General features: G+C 46.0%; 1 protein-coding gene across 1 annotated transcript in view; it reads right to left on the minus strand.

The window, feature by feature from the left end:
* Positions 1–18,764, minus strand: part of LOC126187927 (probable cytochrome P450 4aa1) — a 279,646-nt gene that overhangs the window by 131,902 nt on the left and 128,980 nt on the right. The window contains exon 3 of the mRNA XM_049929290.1: positions 12,218–12,327. Within this exon, the coding sequence (XP_049785247.1) occupies positions 12,218–12,327 (110 nt within the window). The remainder of the gene's footprint in view (positions 1–12,217; positions 12,328–18,764) is intronic.

The raw sequence follows: 18,764 nt of genomic DNA on the forward strand, positions 1-18,764 counted from the left end.
TATAGGCTGAATTCATGCAAGTGTTCAGCGATTTGGTCATGAACAATATATTCAAGTGCTTTGGAAACAGCAGGCAGTATGCTAATTGGTCGGTAATCACTAGGCAGTTGCGGGTTTTCGATCTTAGGGATGGGTCGAATTATGCTTCTTTTCCATGCAGTGGGGTATATTCCGTTCACGAGGGAAAAATTAAATATGTCAGTTAAGACATGTACTAAGATATCGGCAACATTCTTAATCATGGTTATACCGATACTGTCGTTGCCTATTGCATCAGAAGAGATTCTCATTATTGCTTTTCTTGCCGTATTTGTTGTTACATGTTTTAGATGGAAGGTATCGTTGTTAGTTTTCGTGTTTGGGGATTCTTGTGGACGGTAATTATCATAAACATAATGCTTATATTACGACGCTTTCTAATACATTGGGCTCAAAGTTGTTTCAATCGTCCGCGATGCTTACTGCGAGTGAGCTAGCGGCAATGTAATTAGCAATGCAATAGATAAAATGTAGCCCGAAGGTGTTTGTGTTGTACTCTCCGTTCGTAACCATGTCACACAAATACGTAACAGGAAACAATGCGCAATTGAAGTTGTGTCTTCTGTAGGACTGGTTCAAGGGTCATTAGACCGTGACGAAGACTGCACTGCAACGAGTTCCGACACAGGTTGTACTTTTCCGCAGTAGGAGTCTCACTTGATATGCACACGCGTTGGTGACTAGTGTCTGACATAGCCACAAAGATTTCCAGGCGATGCTTAGAATTCCATTTCTCTGTTGCCTCACAAGTTCCAGTCTCCGCTCTGCAATGCTGCACCGTCAATAATACAGGCGCAAAGATTACCCATTGCCCGCATCTCGTGGTCGTGCTGTAGCGTTCTCGCTTCCCACGCCCGGGTTCCCGGGTTCGATTCCCGGCGGGGTCAGGGATTTTCTCTGCCTCGTGATGACTGGGTGTTGTGTGATGTCCTTAGGTTAGTTAGGTTTAAGTAGTTCTAAGTTCTAGGGGACTGATGACCATAGATGTTAAGTCCCATAGTGCTCAGAGCCATTTTTAGATTACCCATTTATTTTGGAGCTCCATATATCACAGAGTCTGTTGAAAAGTGATTTCAAAAGTAATTTCTTTGTTTTTAAATTACCACACCGTCATCTGACTGTAGTGTTGTTTATTTAATTACGACCTAAGTTTTGGCCTTTTATGCCATTTTCAACTAATTGAGTTTATGTCATTGAAATATATTGTAGGACATAAAATCAGTCAGTTGAAAATGGCATAAAAGACCGAAACCTAGGTCGTAATCAAATAAACAACACTACAGTCAAATGGCGGTGTGTCATTTAAAAAATTTTGTTGTATGACTGTTGCTCAGCAATATCAAAAACTGTTCACTTTTTGTGTCTATGAGGGTTATTTGTTTAGTAAGTAGGTTAGCATGGACTGCTTGCTCTTGATGTGATAAAGGGTGGGGGGGGGGGATGTCTAGTCCTTGCCGTTTGCGAGAACTAACGTTGATTGCGTGCAAGTGAATAATGGAGCGAAGTCATATTTTGCGGAGTAAGCGCAGCAAGCGATAATAGCAAACACGATCATGGATTGAAACGACGGTTTGCCGTTGACAGTATTATATTACCTGACGAGTACAAGAAAAGAAGAGTGGATTCCGATGAAAAACACGAGTAAGCTTCGGAGACGTTAAGGTGTTAAAAGACTACTGTGTTAAACACGGCGTAGTGGTTGTGTTGCAAAGGAAAACGAAAATGAATAGGCCACAACGTAAAGGTTCTACGTGCTATGGTCAAGTTGGCTCTTCGTGCCGCAAATTTCTTGGACATTTCGCAGCAACTGTTGCATAGAACTGAACTTTAAGAATAATTCATATTCTAAAAACAATTCTACTTGAGAAAGAACCAGAACAGCCAACGGCAGACCGCCTGGTCTTTTCCCTTAAAAAGAAGCACCAGAGACGAAACAACCAGACGCTGATACTTGTGTTCACACACTCTTCATGAATCAGTGCTGCGAAAGCGACAGTTATAATCCCACTGGCAAAAAAACAGCTTCTCGGCGTTTAACTGTTGAAATTTCTTTTATGAAGTCTAGACAGATTTTTAAAAACAGAGTAAAGTTTCCCTTCCATGACTGAAAACTTTATAACTTTAAATGAAAAGGGATAGATCATGGAAGAATGTTTATGTGGTGATGACGGAACGACATGTGATTCGAAGGACGGAAAATATAAAATACTTTAATGTTAGACTGTCTTTACCATTCACGAAATGAGCACAGAAGACAGTTTTACAGTCACGAATGACGGAAATTCTGAATTGGCACAAAATTTGTTTGCACGGGTGTTGCTAGCGAAACGTCGTACGCAGCGAAGGGGAAAACGGGGAGCCATATTTGTTCTCTTGTAGTAACTTCAGACACACTAGCATCGTCATGTAGCAACTCTTTGCTACCTTATTTGTACATATCTGTCTTTTCCATGGATATAAAAACGAACCTGCAGCTACTCTGGCTCGGAGCACATTTAGCAACCTCTGTGAATTCCATCGTATTTAGCTACTATATTTCATATAGACATGTATCTCTAAAACTAGACATCTACATTTATAATCCGTGTCCTCAGCTCGTGGTTGTGCGGTAGCGTTCTCGGTTCCCACTCCCGGGTTCCCGGGTTCGATTCCTGGCGGGGTCAGGGATTTTCTCAGCCTCGTGATGACTGGGTGTTGTGTGAAGTCCTTAGGTTAGTTAGGTTTAAGTAGTTCTAAGTTCTAGGGGACTGATGACCATAAATGTTAAGTCTCATAGTGGTCAGAGCCATCTGAACCATTTACAATCCGTAATGGTTCCAGACTAACGAGCAATAGCAAAGTTTTGGTCGAACGACGTTTTGTAAGCTACCTACTGTATGGATTGGCTATACTTTCTGAGGAGTCCTCCAATGAATCGTAGTGTGACATCGGTATTTCCTACCATTAGTTTGATGTGCTCGTTCCTCTTTAAGTTGTTCCGTACGCATTCTCCAAGATATTTAACGACGCGCTGCTTCCAGTGACTATGCAAACCTCTTAGTGGACATCAATAAGGGGTGCGTCCACTCTTCGCGTTTATGACCGGTTCAACTCTGCTGGAGACACTTTGAACGAGATGCATGTACGAATGTCTGTGGAGGAATGGTAGCCCATTCTTACTCAAGAGCCGAAACCAGGGGAGTCAGTGATGTTGGAAGCTGGGTCTAGTGCGAAGTCGAACTCATCCCAAAGGTGTTCCGTTTGGCAGAGGTCGGGATTTTGGGCAGGCCAATCCATTTCAGGAATGTTACTGCCCACAAACTATTACTCACATATGCTACGTTATGAAAGGGTACTGTGTCATGCTCATACAAGTAATCATGGTCTCCGAACTGTTCCTGTACTTTAAGCAACACACACTGCTGTAAAATGGGTGTATAGCCTTTGGTATTTAACGTTCTCTTAAGTGCACTAGTGGGACCAAACCGTAACCACGAGAAGCACCCCAGTGCCGTAATACGACGACCTCTGTACTTCACTGTTAACACTAAACATGATGGCATTCGGCAAAACCAAATGCTTCCATCGGACTTCCACAGGGTACAGCGTGATCAGTTAGCCCGAACCTCTGGCTCCTGTTATCCTCTGCTCAGTGGCACTGCACGTTTGGGGTGTGCAGTGTTACTTATGAATTCGTGACAGCTTATACTAAGCTCTTTCCCACCTAAAACGTCACTTAGCATTGGTTGGAGAAATGTGTAGATCATGAAGAGGTGCTCCACCAACGAACCCCATTCTTTTTAACCTATTATGCTGTTTTAACCGAACTAATGGTAGCACTTCGAAACTATTAAGTAATTCATACGGGAGATTAGGCGCGATTTTTTAGAGCCTCCTTCCGCAGTGCTCGACGGTGTCTGCCCGTCAGTGCAAGAATTGTGCCTGATCTTATTTAAGCTGCGGTGGTACCTTCGCGTTCCCACTTCACAGTGACATCAACAACAGTCGGTTTGAGCAAAAAAATGGTTCAAATGGCTCTGAGCGCTTTGGGACAACTTCTGAGGTCATCAGTCCCCTAGAACTTAGAACTACTTAAACCTAACTAACCTAAGGACATCCCGCATATCCATGTCCGAGGCAGGCTTCGAACCTGCGACCGTAGCGGTCGCGCGGTTCCAGACTGTAGCGCCTAGAACCGCTCGGCCACCCCGGCCGACCGACTTGGGCACCTTCGGGAAAGTTGTAACGCCCCTTGTGAGTTGATTGCTCAGGTGACATCGAAAGACTAGGCTACGTTGGAAGTCACTGAGATCTGACCAACCCGTTCTGCTGAAGGCTTCTCTACTAACAAGGGAACATCCCCATCGCACCCCCCTCAGATTTACTTATAAGTTGGCACAAGGGATAGGCCTTGAAAAGCTGAAGACAGATCAATCGAGAAAACAGGAAGAAGTTGTGTGGAACTATGAAAAAATAAGCAAAATATACAAACTGGGTCGTCCATGTGTAAGATAGGCATTATTAATAGCAATGAGGGGCGAGGAGCGCCGTGGTCCTGTGGTTAGCGTGAACAGCTGCGGAACGAGAGGTCCTTGGTTCAAATCTGCCCTCCACTGAAAATTTTGCTTTCTTTATTTTCGCAAAGTTATGATCTGTCCGTTCGTTCATTGACGTCTCTGTTCACTGTAATAAGTTTAGTGTCTGTGTTTTGCAACCGTACCGCAAAACCGTGTGATTAGTTGACGAAAGGACGTGCCTCTCCAATGGGAACCGAAAACATTTGATCGCAAGGTCATAGGTCAACCGATTCCTCCACAGGAAAACACGTCTGATATTTTGTATACGACACTGGTGACAGCATGTGCGTCACATGACAGGAATATGTTGTCGACCCACCTAACTAGTACACTTGGCGAGTGGGTGAAAAGTTTCTTCTACCTTGCCCGATTTAGGTTTTCTTGTGGATGTAATAATCACTCCAAAAAAAGTGATGAAAACATAAGAGTTTTTCACATCAACTGAAAATAAAAAGTTAAAATTTTCGGTCGAGGGAAGATTTGAACCAAGGACCTCTCATTCCGCAGCTGTCCACGCTAACCACGGGACCACGGAGCTCCTCGACTCACATTGCCCTAAATATTGCCTATCTTACACATGGACGACCCAGTTTGTATATTTTGCTTATTTTTTCATAGTTCCACACAACTTCTTCCTGTTTTCTCGATCGATCTGTGTTCAGTTTTTCAAGGCCTATCCACTGTGCCAACTTATAACTAAATCTGAGGGGGGTGCGATGGGGATGTTCCCTTGTAAGAACACAACACTACCCACCTCAGTTATACTGGCGGATCCGCCCTTAGTAACGTCCGATAGTCAATTCCACACTACACAGTGGTGTCTGAATGCTTTGGTCAGATAGTGTACGTCATTATCTAGCACGTACAGCCTCACCGAGCTTCCTCCGTTATCCGACAAATGATTTTGAGCAGTAACTGTGCTACAACACATCACGCGTTGCTCTGAATTTGCTTGCAGCGGCGTCGTACCCTCATTCGAGGTTAACTACTGTTTTCAACCACGACTGTGAAACATAAACCGCGTGTAGTGCAGACGTTAGGTCAAAATATGCGCTGAACTTCCTGCTACGTAAACATGTGATGACGCTACTGGAATGCGTACTTCGACCGCAGTACGGCGTACCACGCGCGGGAAGTGTTACACTTGGCGATGCATCGATCACGCTGGACACTACCGTGGAAAATCCCGCGCACGCACGGGATCAAGGTGAGCCAGGCCTGGCGGCAGGCGGATGGCGGCCGGGGCGTCTGCCCGCCTGTGTTTACCACGGGCGCAGGCCGAGGTCGGGCGCGCCCCGGAAAACCGCGGCCCCGCCCAAGGACGGCAGCCAGGCTACCACGCGCGCCTTTGGCGCCTGTCGTTCTACTTGTAAATTCCTAACAGCTTATACAGGGTGTTACAAAAAGGTACGGCCTAACTTTCAGGGAACATTCCTCACACACAAATAAAGAAAAGGTGTTATGTAGACATGTGTCCGGAAACGCTTAATTTCCATGTTAGAGCTCATTTTAGTTTCGTCAGTATGTACTGTACTTCCTCGATTCACCGCCAGTTGGCCCAATTGAAGGAAGGTAATGGTGACTTCGGTGCTTGTGTTGACATGCGACTCATTGCTCTACAGTACTGGCATCGAGCACATCAGTACGTAGCATCAACAGGTTAGTGTTCATCACGAACGTGGTTTTGCAGTCAGTGCAATGTTTACAAATGCAGAGTTGGCAGATGCCCATTTGATGTATGGATTAGCACGGGGCAATAGCCGTGGCGCGATACGTTTGTATCGGGACAGATTTCCAGAACGAAGGTGTCCCGACAGGAAGACGTTGGAAGCAATTGATCGGCGTCTTAGGGAGCACGGAACATTCCAGCCTATGACTCGCGACTGGGGAAGACCTAGAACGACGAGGACACCTCTAATGGTCGAGGCAATTCTTCGTGCAGTTGACGATAACCCTAATGTCAGCGTCAGAGAAGTTGCTGCTGTACAAGGTAACGTTGACCACGTCACTGTATGGCGAGTGCTACGGGAGAACCAGTTGTTTCCGTACCGTGTACAGCGTGTGCAGGCACTATCAGCAGCCGATTGGCCTCCACGGGTACACTTCTGCGAATGGTTCATCCAACAATGTGTCAATCCTCATTTCAGTGCAAATGTTCTCTTTACGGATGAGGCTTTATTCCAACGTGATCAAATTGTAAATTTTCACAATCAACATGCGTGGAGTGATGAGAATCCGCACGCAATTGTGCAATCACGTCATCAACACAGATTTTCTGTGAACGTTTGGCCAGGCATTGTTGGTGATGTCTCGATTGGGCCCCATGTTCTTCCTCCTACGCTCAATGGAGCACGTTATCATGATTTCATACGGGATACTCTACCTGTGCTGCTAGAACAGGTGCCTTTACAAGTACGACACGTGGTTCATGCACGATGGAGCTCCTGCACATTTCAGTCGAAGTGTTCGTACGCTTCTCAACAACAGATTCGGTGACCGATGGATTGGTAGAGGTGGACCAATTCCATGGCCTCCACGCTCTCTTGACCTCAACCCTCTTGACTTTCATTTATGGGGGAATTTGAAAGCTCTTTTCTACGCAACCCCGGTACCAAATGTAGAGACTCTTCGTGCTCGTATTGTGGACGGCTGTGATACAATACGCCATTTTCCAGGGCTGCATCAGCGCATCAGGGATTCCATGCGACGGAGAGTGGATTCATGTATCCTCGCTAACGGAGGACATTTTGAACATTTCCTGCAACAAAGTGTCTGAAGTCACGCCGGTACGTTCTGTTGCTGTGTGTTTCCATTCCATGATTAATGTGATTTGAAGAGAAGTAATAAAATGTGCTCTAACATGGAAAGTAAGCGTTTCCGGACACATGTCCACATAACATATTTTCTTTCTTTGTGTGTGAGGAATGTTTCCTGAAAGTTTGGCCGTACCTTTCTGTAACACCCTGTATGTTCACCCGCGGTAGCCGAGTGGTCATCGCGACAGAATGTCAATCCTAAGGGCCCCGGTTCAATTTTCGGCTGGGTCAGAGATTTTCTCCGCTCAGGGACTGGGTGTTGTGTTCGTACGCTTCTCAACAACAGATTCGGTGACCGATGGATTGGTAGAGGCGGACCAATTCTATGGCCTCCACGCTCTCTTGACCTCAACCCTCTTGACTTTCATTTATGGGGGAATTTGAAAGCTCTTTTCTACGCAACCCCGGTACCAAATGGAGATACTCTTCGTGCTCGTATTGTGGACGGCTGTGATACAATACGCCATTTTCCAGGGCTGCATCAGCGCATCAGGGATTCCATGCGACGGAGAGTGGATTCATGTATCCTCGCTAACGGAGGACATTTTGAACATTTCCTGCAACAAAGTGTTTGAAGTCACGCCGGTACGTTCTGTTGCTGTGTGTTTCCATTCCACGATTAATGTGATTTGAAGAGAAGTAATAAAATGTGCTCTAACATGGAAAGTAAGCGTTTCCGGACACGTCCACATAACATATTTTCTTTCTTTGTGTGTGAGGAATGTTTCCTGAAAGTTTGGCCGTACCTTTCTGTAACACCCTGTATGTTCACCCGCGGTAGCCGAGTGGTCATCGCGACAGAATGTCAATCCTAAGGGCCCCGGTTCAATTTTCGGCTGCGTCAGAGATTTTCTCCGCTCATCGACTGGGTGTTGTGTTGTCCTAATCATTATCATTTCATCCCCATCGACGCGCAAGTCGCCGAAGTGGCGTCAAATAGAAAAACTTGCACCAGGCGAGCGGCCTACGCGACGGGAGGCCCTATTCACACGACATTTTAACAGCTTGTATTAAGGTAATAAACCAAGAGTGAATGCGAGCCTTTTACTGTCTGTGCAGAAGGTAACCTATCGTCCTCGTGCAATGCCTCTGGTACATCTCGAACGTTTTTCTCGTCCGTTCTCGGAGCTTGCGTATGTCGGCCGGAATCACACTCGCGTGTGCCACCTAATTCGTTCACCCTTAGCGTTGTGCAACACGCTAGACAAATTACGTGATGTACGCTATCGGATCGTAAGTGTCAGCAGGCTACCACGTATTGCGGAAATGACCACCAGATGTCACGGAAGGCCCGCCCGGCAGAATAAAAGAAGGTGGGACTATTTTTGTCGTATCCTGCGCACTTGTCTAATGTAGGGTGCCTAGAAAGCAGTTTTCTCGGATAGCTAGACAACAATTGGAGCAAATCTACACTCCTGGAAATTGAAATAAGAACACCGTGAATTCATTGTCCCAGGAAGGGGAAACTATATTGACACATTCCTGGGGTCAGATACATCACATGATCACACTGACAGAACCACAGGCACATAGACACAGGCAACAACATGCACAATGTCGGCACTAGTACAGTGTATATCCACCTTTCGCAGCAATGCAGGCTGCTATTCTCCCATGGAGACGATCGTAGAGATGCTGGATGTAGTCCTGTGGAACGGCTTGCCATGCCATTTCCACCTGGCGCCTCAGTTGGACCAGCGTTCGTGCTGGACGTGCAGACCGCGTGAGACGACGCTTCATCCAGTCCCAAACAAGCTCAATGGGGGACAGATCCGGAGATCTTGCTGGCCAGGGTAGTTGACTTACACCTTCTAGAGCACGTTGGGTAGCACGGGATACATGCGGACGTGCATTGTCCTGTTGGAACAGCAAGTTCCCTTGCCGGTCTAGGAATGGTAGAACGATGGGTTCGATGACGGTTTGGATGTACCGTGCACTATTCAGTGTCCCCTCGACGATCACCAGTGGTGTACGGCCAGTGTAGGAGATCGCTCCCCACACCATGATGCCGGGTGTTGGCCCTGTGTGCCTCGGTCGTATGCAGTCCTGATTGTGGCTCTCACCTGCACGGCGCCAAACACGCATACGACCATCATTGGCACCAAGGCAGAAGCGACTCTCATCGCTGAAGACGACACGTCTCCATTCGTCCCTCCATTCACGCCTGTCGCGACACCACTGGAGGCGGGCTGCACGATGTTGGGACGTGAGCGGAAGATGGCCTAACGGTGTGCGGGACCGTAGCCCAGCTTCATGGAGACGGTTGCGAATCGTCCTCGCCGATACCCCAGGAGCAACAGTGTCCCTAATTTGCTGGGAAGTGGCGGTGCGGTCCCCTACGGCACTGCGTAGGATCCTACGGTCTTGGCGTGCATCCGTGCGTCGCTGCGGTCCGGTCCCAGGTCGACGGGCACGTGCACCTTCCGCCGACCACTGGCGACAACATCGACGTACTGTGGAGACCTCACGCCCCACGTGTTGAGCAATTCGGCGGTACGTCCACCCGGTCTCCCGCATGCCCACTATACGCCCTCGCTCAAAGTCCGTCAACTGCACATACGGTTCACGTCCACGCTGTCGCGGCATGCTACCAGTGTTAAAGACTGCGATGGAGCTCCGTATGCCACGGCAAACTGGCTGACACTGACGGCGGCGGTGCACAAATGCTGCGCAGCTAGCGCCATTCGACGGCCAACACCGCGGTTCCTGGTGTGTCCGCTGTGCCGTGCGTGTGATCATTGCTTGTACAGCCCTCTCGCAGTGTCCGGAGCAAGTATGGTGGGTCTGACACACAGGTGTCAATGTGTTCTTTTTTCCATTTCCAGGAGTGTAATTAATGCAGTGTATTACGGTGAGTTAAATTGACGATACGTAAGGAGGTATTGAATAGGATTGAGGAGAAGAGACGTTTGTGGCACATCGCTTGGTAGGACATGTTCTGAGGCATCAAGGGATCACCAAATTAGTGTTGGAGGGCAGCGTGGAGGGTAAAAATCGTAGAGGGAGACCAAGAGATGAATACACTAAGCAGATTCAGAAGGATGTAGGTTGCAGTAGGTACTGGGAGATGAAGAAGCTTGCACAGGATAGAGTAACATGGACAGCTGCATCAAACCAGTCGCAGGACTGAAGACCACAACAACAACAATGACGTGTGACCTAACAGAACATCGACATCAGTCTTAGAGTAGTTTGCGACACAACTATTGGACCAACACAAACGAAGAGACACGAATTGCAGTGCTCCCGATATTCAGCCAAATGCGAGCGATAATTCATCAAGAACTTAGCGTGCTTATCATTGGCATTCTGCACAAGTCTTTCTCAATAGTCAGCGTTGAAAAGTGTTAAGGCATGAATTCAGGATTGAGTGAATGACATATCTGCTTTGAAACTAGATATTCCTCTTAAGGATGTTAGTTGATACATATTTAGAATCCGACCACTTGGAATTTTTATGTTGTTCAGAACTACGAGGCTTTTAAGTAAGTACTCTTTTGAAATTTAAAAAATGCATGCTAAGGCGTCTCAATAATTTTATTTTTACATGAAAGCCTGTACCTTACTCTACGCACTGACGCCATTACAGTATGATTCTTCCTTGTTTACGTTCTGTACTGAGTGTTTAAGATGCCTCCGATAAGCGTGAGTCCCGCCGACTGTGAAGTACGGGCTGTTACAAGATTTTTGTGCTAAAGCCCTAAAAGCGATCGATATTCATCGTGAGATCTGTGCAGTTTAAGGAGAAAACATTATGAGTGATGGAATGGTAATAAAGCGGGTGAGAGCATTTAAAGATGGCCGCACAAATGTGCATGATAAACAACGGAGTGGGCGTCCTTCGATCGTTAATGAAAGTTTGGTGCAGGAAGTGGACAATAAGGAGAAAGAAAACAGACGCTTTACGATTTCCTCCTTGCGGGATAGCTTTCCTAATGTTTCTCGTAGTGTTTTGTATGGCATTGTGACCGAGCACTTGAATTACCGAAAATTGTGCGCACGTTGGGTACCGAAAATGTTGACGGATGTGCACAAAACCAAACGTTTAGACAGTGCATTGACTTTCCTTGAGCCTTACCACAACGACGGTGATGATTTCTTAAGCCAAATTGTTACTGGCGATGAAACATGGGTGGCCTACGTCGCACCAGAATCAAAGCAACAGTCCATGGAAGTTGAGAAGGGCATCGCTTTGCTGCAAGACAATGCCCGTCCGCATGTGGCGAATCAGACCAAAGATCTCGTCACATCTTCTCGGTGGGGAAACTCTAGATCATCCTACGTACAGTCCCGATCTTGCGCCCAGTGACTACCATCTGTTCCTGCACTTGAAGAAACACCTGGGCGGTCAGCGTCTTCAAGACGATGGCGAAGTCAAAACGCGATGCAGTGGTTAACAACGATATCTATGAGGAGGGTATTCAAAAACTGGTACAACGTTATGACAAGTGCCTCAATATTGACGGAAATTATGTAGAGAAGTAGATGAAGGTACAGGCTTTCATGTAAAAATAAAGTTATTGAGATATCTTAGCACGTCTTTTTTAAATTTCAAAACGGTAATTACTTAAAAAAACACGCTTGGTATTAACAAAAATGAAGTGAACATACTTTTTACTCATCTGTTCATCCGGTCATTGAAGTTACTGGTGCTGTAAGATTAACAGTATGCTGTGCACTACCGTTAGGTATGTTATTAAAATCAAAGTAACGATATCATATGACAGAACGTAAGACACGACTTAACACAAAGACTGTTACGAAACTGGTAGCCTTATTGGACAATTGTCTGAGCGCGGCGCTTACCTCCACGTGTTCCGGTTCGATGATGACGATGATCGGCATGAAGAACGGCGCCCAGATGCGGAATATGGATCCCCACATGCGGTACGCCGTCCTTCCCAGATCTTGGAGCACTGTAAAACGACCACACACTTAATGTAGAACGCAGACTGTACCCGGAAAATAAGTGCACAGAAGTAGTTTCTACAGATCAGAGTAACTATCATCAGTTATAAAACAAATTACTCATTACATTGTCATTACTCTCTCCAAAAGCAAATAAGTCGCTGAATAAGACGAATCATAAAAAGTGATACCTAGGATTTTTCAGCCACATCTGTTTATGAAACTGACTGCAAATTACGAAAATCTTCTACATCCCCATGCGTGAGAATTCCAGCTTTAAAACATACACATACGTAAAACAGATGAGTATATTTTCAACTGGGAAATAAATTTCGCAGCCATATCGTGAAGCCAATAGATCAAAATGTTCACTTGTGCATGATACCGTCTCTCCTCCTCAGAACACAACAGTAGGCTTTTATTTACGCCAGAATTCCTGGTTCTCCAAAATTGCTTCTTTCCTCGCTTTTCCTTCACCAAAGAAGGGAGTCACTCCATTATGTCTTCCTTTCAAAGCTTTGAGATTATATTCCGTCATTAAGTGAAACGTTTTCACACAGCGTCCAGTTCTCATCTTCCATAGCTATAAATACATACCCAATTAATGTGCGAATGGGGAAGTACGCATTTACGAGCTAATCGTAATGTATTGGATGATCTGGCTACTATTCCAGAGAGTTGGTGCGAATACAGCGATGTACTGACTCATTTGCCTCATGTTTCTACTGTTACACACAACAAAAAGTTAAAGCTGCTTGTCATTGCCGTCTGTAAGGTGCCGATGAATACGTTCAGCCATTGGATATATTTTATTTCGTCCCGCACAACAGCGCCTTTATGTGCGGCAATGAAGGCAGACTAGGGTTGTAAATCCCGTCGATGACAACATAATTAAAGGTGGAGCACGGGCTCCGACTGGGAAACCTCTATTGTTTGAAAAAAATAAACGTCCCGAGGTTTACTGAAAATGATTTAGGGAGCCACGAAAAACCTGAATCTGGAAATCCGGACTGGGATTCGAACCAACGCCCTCCCGGATACGAGTCCAGCGTGGCACAGCATCGCGACCGCGCTCGGTGTCTTAAGAGAATCTGGATGAGGTGGGTGACTGATGAGTTCTAGTCTCAAGTTCGTGCTGCTGGTGAGAAGGTGAGAGAGAAGGGCGAAAGTAAAACCCTGTGCAGAGACAATACCTGCTCTTCTTGAACAGCTCAAACAGAAACCTTACGATGGGCACACCATCATCTACAGTGTCATACTCAGTTTTCGCTCTACCAGATAATGCAGTGAGACTCAGGACGTAGTCCACAAAGTTGGCACAAGGTCATCACCTCTCCTGTCCTTGCGTCCAGATAGGCGCGGTGTAAATTTTTTACCGTCGTCAGGTTTCGAACTGGCTATCACCGCGATGAGTGGGCTGTTGCAGGCTATGTAGGCTGGTGTGGCAGTTAATGACACTTGCCTACTCTCAAATACATCACTGTCAACATTCATTTCACGCTATTATTCTGGCGTGACAAGTAAATAGTTAAAACGTGAAATTATTAAGCGCTATTGGGTTTATGGTGCCTGTGCATTTACTGTTGCCTGTATTTGTTTCACCACCAGCCGAACACCTGGTGTTGTCCGGGTATGTACTTATTCGAATCTTCTGCTAATCCATTTCCTGCTTCCCTCTCTTTCTCTCCACCTCCTCCTTCTGACCTCTCTCTCCATTTCTCCCCCGCCCCCTCTGTTAATCTGCTCCTCCGCCCTTTCCATCTTCACCTCCCTTCCTCTATCTCAGTCTCCTTCTCTATCTCCTCCTCACCCCCTCTAAGTCCATCTTCTCCTCCCACTCTTCCTGTTCATCTCCTCTTCCACCCTATCTCTTCCATGTCCTCTTCACACTCTTTCTCTCCATTTCCTCCTCCCCTCCCTGTGCATCTTCCCCTCTTCCCATTCTCTGTCCATTTCTTCCTCACCTTGTCTCTGTCTCCCTCCTCCTCCCTCTCCATATCGTCCTCTTTCTTTTCTCTGTCCATCCACCTATTCCTCTTCCCATTCTGTCGGTTTCCCCCTTCCCCCTCTCTCTGTCCATCTCCTCCTCTCCTATATCTGTGTCCATCTCCTCCTTCACCCTTTCTGTCTGTCCGATTTTTCCTTCTCCTTCTCTTTCCATGTTATCACCCCAACAGCAGTTTGCTGGTTCTTATCCCTACTGCATTTCTTTCCAGACAGTAAGTAGTGTGGGCACCAGGTTACGTTGAAATCGATCCAGAGCTTTAGGGGGAGCATTTTAGTCGTGGATTTGCCTGCATACGCACATGTCATATATATTTAACATATTTCGCACATGTATGTACACATACTTCACATGTATTTCTAGCAAATCGCATCCTGCAAATTAGTTTTCATGCAGCTCAAAGTTTACGACGTCTTACCTGCTGAACTGTATGTTGTATAATGATAAAATTTTTTAAGTACATTTACCGGCGTATGTGAATACTATCTGCAAAATCTGTTGCGTAGAGTTAGTAGGAAAGAAGTAATAAATTTGAGCGTCGTGCATGATGAGGCAGTTTTACACGCATCTCAGTGTTTATGACTTCACATTTCGTGAACTATGTGTAGTACAATTAGATAATTCTGCAAGTGCATTGCCGGCCGCGGTGGTCTAGCGGTTCTGGCGCTGCCGTCCGGAACCGCGGGACTGCTACGGTCGCAGGTTCGAATCCTGCCTCGGGCATGGGTGTGTGTGATGTCCTTAGATTAGTTAGGTTTAAGTAGTTCTAAGTTCTAGGGGACTTATGACCTAAGATGTTGAGTCCCATAGTGCTCAGAGCCATTTTTTTGCAAGTGCATTCAGCGGTATATGTGAATACGGTCAGTAAAATCTGTCTCGAATACACTTAGTAATAATCTCAAATTTCAGATTATGTATAAAATTATCTGCATGTCATTAAATGCTCTCACCCCCAGTTTCTGACCTAATAAAGACTGAGCTTACGCACGCGTTGTGGGGTTCCCTTATTTTTCACTCTCACGCCCGCCCCATTAATAGATAAGTGGCTCTTACCATCACAGCGATTCTCCCCACGCAGTATTCGATATGTGTACCAAGTTTGGTTGAAATCAGTCCAATGGTTTAGAAGGAGATGTGGAACATACATATATTGCTATAACATGTATGGATTCATAACAACAAACACTTGGTAGTTTTCACTGCAAGAATATGATCTGGAGCCAGAGACTTCCGTTAGTATAAAACAGAACGTGACTGAAATGTTTGTTTCGTGGGAAGCTTCCCAGGTGGTCGACTGTTTGTTAAGCAGGCCGTCTTTGATGCAGTGGTCTTGCTGTTATCACACACCGACATAGAAGTATACCCTGTTGGTCACGGCGCGACATTCGCAACAAGCACATAAAATGCCAAAATTCTGTTGTATTTCGATAGCTACAGATGCCATGGACGTCCTACTGCAGAGTAAGATGATGTTTTGGGACAGGAAGGCATCTAGTCGGAAAAAAATTTGGAAATTTTTGGTAAGTTCCTATGGGATCAAACTGCTGAGGTCAACGGGCCCTAGGCTTACAGTTGACAGCATAGGCTAACAAGTAACATCAGTTGACTAGACCATGCTTATCACTAAAATTCTCTTTGACAAGTGGTCGGCGTTCAGTTGGTTCTCAGACTTACATAGGTCATATACTGTGATTCATTAACTATTTGCACCCACAGCTCAGTATTTTTCCCATCATATAGTTTAGAAATACTGTGAGCTAACTGATTACGCCACCTGGATCACTGAACACTCGGTATACACATCAACAACTGTACTATCACTTCCAGTATACTTTTCTTTCCTTCTGTGGGAAACATTGTCCCAGAATTAATCTAAAAATACTTCCCATCCTGGAGTTCTGACCAATGTCTTCAGGAGGCTCTCTTTGGTTATAAGGTAAATGACAGAACTGTTCCAGATACAACCGATTGGGACTCCCTGTCCCCAACCGCCAGCTCGTACGGTATGGGAATCCCCTCCGAGTTACTCCCGACTGGAGCTCAGTGTCCCCCACTGCTGGCTCACCTACTATTTGGCTGAAAAGTCTCTATCTCTGCACAAGGTCATTACTGCAACAGCGTGCTGTAGCTGAACTAGACAATAAAAAATATTTAAAAAACTAAGCGTAACCAAGAAAGGTCAAGTAGTGGCTCCATATGCAGGTCCAGGTTTACCCCTTGAAAGATACATACTCGATGGTTTCAAGCAGAGCTATTTTGTGCAGTCACTGCATACGACCTATGTAAGTAGTTTATCTCTAATGACACGACACTGTCACAGTTGACGACGAACAAAAGCAATGAACGAAAGTGTGGAAAAGATAGTCTTACGCAATATTAGCACACTTTTTAAAAATAGTTCAGAAATGTGTCTGGCTCATCTGTGCATACGTTTCATAACTGTTTCTATTGAATCGTTAAGTCGATTATCTGCAGTTGTAATCGTGTACATCTCCGGATGCAAATTCACTGCTATTAAGACGACTTCTTCGTTGTGCCAGAATAATCGACAGTTCAGCCATTAAGACACATTTACTACAGTGCCTAATGTATGAATTCCCCACTTGTTAAGGTTTTTGTAAGTATTAATGATCGGAATCTACTTTAAGTATGAATATTCTGTTGGTGAACAAGTTATGAAATGTTTCACGAAATAAAATAATGAACATACCATTCCAAGGATGTTGCTACCTACAAATCTGCTGAATGACCTTAGTCTGTTTATGCAAAACAAGAACCACAACTGGAAAAAACATCATTTTTGAAAAGCTACCCTTATAGTAAATAGATAATAGTTCACTTATATTGCATAAATCTTTACTATTTTTCTACTTAAGTGTCCCGAAACACTCATATGTATTTTTATCGTTTCTGTTCGATCGTAATAGTTAATGCGAATTGGGTTCCCTGATTTGCTTGCGATGAGTGCAGTCAGTAGTATTGCTATTATTGCATATGACATCCTCGATATTCTACCTGTCACATCACACTCATTAACTGCAGCTTTCCTTTGCTAATTAAGTATTCGTTGCATGGTGTTCGAAATGCATGTGGCGCTGGTACTATTTCTTCTGCAACGTGGCCTTCCCAAGAAAAAAGTGTTGGTATCATGTCTCTATTATAAGACTACTGAATCTGTAATCTGAAAATAAGTACACAAATAAAATAGAAAAATAGAATTTACGATTCGTTTTTCTTTTATTTGTGGGTTTAGTTTGCACTTATACAGAGGAGAGATCTCTAGCAATGTTAGAAGCCCCTTTTGTCTGGATATTCGTTCATCAGGGCGCAGTTCGCTTGCGCTGTCAAATGTATCCAAATACTATGGAATAATCACTGGTCTACCGGGTGGAAGACTGCACGCCACGGAGGAACAGTGCACACGTGCGCGTTGAGCCCCGCCACGGCCGACGACGCACCTGGCCGTCGAGCTCTCGTCACAGCAGAGAACCTGACTCGGCCGCTCGCTCATCGGCTTCCGCGAAGTGTATTCTCGTAACCAGAATGTGAAGCGACTCCGCGGCAGACAGCAGTCGCTGAACCCGCTCCACCTGCTCTCGCTCAAGGTCAACCACCGGCACCGCTTCTCTGCCTCTCGTCCAGTCACTGAACCCGTGCGCTGCGCAGACTTACGCTTTGGCGGGACCCCTAAAGCTTGAGGCGCGAATGTGTGCACGATTCCTCGGTAACCCCTGGCATCCAACGCGAAACGGGTGTCTTAAACTCAAGTGTGTGACTCCAATGACCTCACACGAATGTTTACGTGTTGGTGAAGGTTTCTAGGGTCTCGGGTGGTAGCGTTGATTTATCGCTACGTTTCAGGAAGTGTCACACTACCCATCCTCGCCAGAAGATACTCCCCGAAACGTCGCCATATACACTCCTGGAAATGGAAAAAAGAACACATTGACACCGGTGTGTCAGACCCACCATACTTTCTCCGGACACTGCGAGAGGGCTGTACAAGCAATGATCACACGCACGGCACAGCGGACACACCAGGAACCGCGGTGTTGGCCGTCGAATGGCGCTAGCTGCGCAGCATTTGTGCACCGCCGCCGTCAGTGTCAGCCAGTTTGCCGTGGCATACGGAGCTCCATCGCAGTCTTTAACACTGGTAGCATGCCGCGACAGCGTGGACGTGAACCGTATGTGCAGTTGACGGACTTTGAGCGAGGGCGTATAGTGGGCATGTGGGAGGCCGGGTGGACGTACCGCCGAATTGCTCAACACGTGGGGCGTGAGGCCTCCACAGTACATCGATGTTGTCGCCAGTGGTCGGCGGAAGGTGCACGTGCCCGTCGACCTGGGACCGGACCGCAGTGACGCACGGATGCACGCCAAGACCGTAGGATCCTACGCAGTGCCGTAGGGGACCGCACCGCCACTTCCCAGCAAATT

Source organism: Schistocerca cancellata, chromosome 5, assembly GCF_023864275.1.
Source record: "Schistocerca cancellata isolate TAMUIC-IGC-003103 chromosome 5, iqSchCanc2.1, whole genome shotgun sequence".
In the NCBI taxonomy this organism is placed as follows: Eukaryota; Metazoa; Arthropoda; class Insecta; order Orthoptera; family Acrididae; genus Schistocerca; species Schistocerca cancellata.